The following is a 2,500-nucleotide window of genomic DNA, read 5'->3' as shown; positions in this document are numbered from 1 at the left end:
CGACCCGCCCCAGGGGCCTCCCTCCCCGTTTTTCTCCGCTCTCTGCCTCTCTCATCCACGTTCTCGCATCTTTTCTATTTTATCTTTATCTTTATCTTTATTCTCCCTTCTCTCCTCTCTCTCTCTCTCTCTCTCTCTCTCTCTCCTCTTCCTCTCTTTTCCTCTCTCTCTACTTACTTTACTTCTCACCCCCTTCCTTGCACCCTTCTTAATCCTTCTTCGTCCCCCCTCCCGTTCCCTTCCCTTTTCTTCCCATTTTTTTCCCTTTCCCTTCCCCCCCTCCATCCCCCCCCCCCTTCCTTCCCCCTTTTCTTTCCCCACCCCCTCCCCCCCTCCCTCCCTTTTCCTCCCTCCCCCCCCTTCCTTTTCCTCCCCCCTCTCGTCAACCTCGAATTCACCCGAAAAGGGCGATTAAAACCCCGGGTGTTTCTCTTCGGAGGGTGGCATTTCAGTTTCTTTTACCCCTTTAAAGTGGCTTTGGACGCGAGGGGAATGGTAATAAAAAGTTTCAAGGGAACCCAAAAAAAACTCAAAACAAAGAAAAACAAAATAAAAAGAAAAATTCGACTAAATTTAATCTAGTTTTTTTTTTTTTTTCCCCCCCCCCCCCTTCCCCCCTTTCACTAAGCTACTCTCGTATCTGTCTCATTTTTCTTCAGGTTATCTGTAATTCCTCCTTCACTTTCTCCTCCTTTCTCCTATTTCTCTTTTTCTTTTCCTTCCTTCATCTTATCTTTCTATCCCCCCCCCCCGATCCTATCTCCCGATATTTCTTGTCATTCTCTCCCCCTCTCCTTTCGCCCTCTTTTTCCCCCCCCTTTTTCTCAGTTTCTTTCCCCCGCACATCCAAGGGGATGAGTCACAGAGCAGCCCGAAGTTAATTATTCTCATTAATTATTCTTTTAACCCTCCGTCTCCGTTGTCTGTCTGTCTGTCTGCCGCCCGTTGTTCCTTCCGTCTTCTGCCCGTCCCCGTCTGCCTGCCTTACCTGTCTGTGTTGTTTTTCCGTCCGTTTTCTCTCTCTCTTCCCTTCTCTCTCTCTCCCCCCCCTCTCTCTCTCTCTCCTCTCTCCTCTCTTCTCTTCTCTCTCCCCTCTCTCTCTCTCTTCTCTTCCCTCTCTCTCTCTTTCCCCTCTCTCTCTCTTCTCTTCTCTCCTCTCTCTCTCTCTCTCTCTCTTCTCCCCTTCTCTCTCCCCTCCTCCCCTCTCCCTCCCTCCCCTCTCTCCCTTCTTTCTTCTCCCCCCCCTTTTTTCCCCCCCCCTCCCCCTCTCTTCTCTTCTCTTCCCCCCCCTCTCTCTCTCCTCTCCCCTCTCCCCCTCCTCTCCCACTCCCTCTCTTCCTCTCCCCCTCCCTCTTTCCTCCCTCTCCCCCCCCCTCCCTGGGGCCCTTGGGGCTCCCCCCCCCCCCCTTTCCCCCCCTAAACCCGGCAGCTAAAAAGAACGGACACATCATTTTCCCCCAACCCCAACAATAAAACCCTAACAACACAAAACAAGAGCTCCCCCGGCGTGATTCCAGTGCGAGGACTCCCCCGGGCGTATTCAGTCGAGGGGCTCCCTGGTGTGTTCCATTCGAGGATCCCCCGGGTTTTGATTCCAGTGCGGGACTCCCCCGGTGTTGATTCCCCGTGCGAGGAGTCCCCCCGGGGGTGATTCCGTGCGAGGGCTCCCCGGGGGTGATTCCGTGCGAGGAGCTCCCCCGGGTGGATTCCAGTGGGGAGCTCCCCGGTGTGATTCCAGGGAGGACTCCCCCGGGCTTGACCAGGCGAGGGGGCTCCCCCGGGTGTGATTCCCGTGCGAGGGCTCCCCCCGGGGTGTGATTCCAGTGCGAGGAGGGGCTTTTACCCCCCCGGGCGTGTTCCCTGCGAGGAGCTCCCCCGGGCGTGATTCCAGTGCGAGGAGCTCCCCGGGCGTGATTCCAGTGCGAGGAGCTCCCCCGGGCGTGATTCCAGTGCGAGGAGCTCCCCCGGGTGTGATTCCAGTGCGAGGAGCTCCCCCGGGCGTGATTCCAGTGCGAGGAGCTCCCCCGGGTGTGATTCCAGTGCGAGGAGCTCCCCCGGGTGTGATTCCAGTGCGAGGAGCTCCCCCGGGTGTGATTCCAGTGCGAGGAGCTCCCCCGGGTGTGATTCGATGCCGACCCCCAAGAAACCGGAAAAAAGAAATTGTCCTGTCCGAAGGGCCGTTAGGGGCGACAGAGGACGTGGTCAGGAGGGGGCCATAATACAGGCCCGGGCCGTCGACTTGCTTCCACGGACCATGCGGACTTGCGTAGCCATCTTCATCGGAAGGTCTATCGCTCTTCTCTTCTCTCTCTCTCTCCCTCTTTCTTTCTCCCTCTCTCTCTCGCTTTCTTTCTCCCTCTCTCTCTCCCTTTCTTTCTCCCTCTCTCTCTCCCTTTCTTCCTACCTCTCTCTCCCTTTCTTTCTCCCTCTCTCTCTCCCTTTCTTTCTCCCTCTCTCTCTCTCTCCCTTTCTTTCTCCCTCTCTCTCTCTCCCCCTTTCT

At 56.3% G+C, this 2,500-nt stretch overlaps 1 protein-coding gene across 1 annotated transcript; it reads right to left on the bottom strand.

Moving 5' to 3' along the window:
* Positions 1-1,540: 1,540 nt before the first annotated feature.
* Positions 1,541-2,242, bottom strand: LOC119570415 (skin secretory protein xP2-like; the record flags this gene model as incomplete). Its single annotated transcript, XM_037918162.1, has 1 exon — positions 1,541-2,242. A coding segment is annotated over one exon (702 nt), but the record flags the coding sequence as incomplete, so codon positions are not given.
* Between the last annotated feature and the right edge of the window lie 258 nt (positions 2,243-2,500).

Source organism: Penaeus monodon, unplaced genomic scaffold, assembly GCF_015228065.2.
Source record: "Penaeus monodon isolate SGIC_2016 unplaced genomic scaffold, NSTDA_Pmon_1 PmonScaffold_26471, whole genome shotgun sequence".
Lineage (NCBI taxonomy): Eukaryota > Metazoa > Arthropoda > Malacostraca > Decapoda > Penaeidae > Penaeus > Penaeus monodon.
The sequence above is the reverse complement of the archived record's forward strand: the minus strand, read 5'-3'. Positions and strand labels throughout refer to the sequence as shown.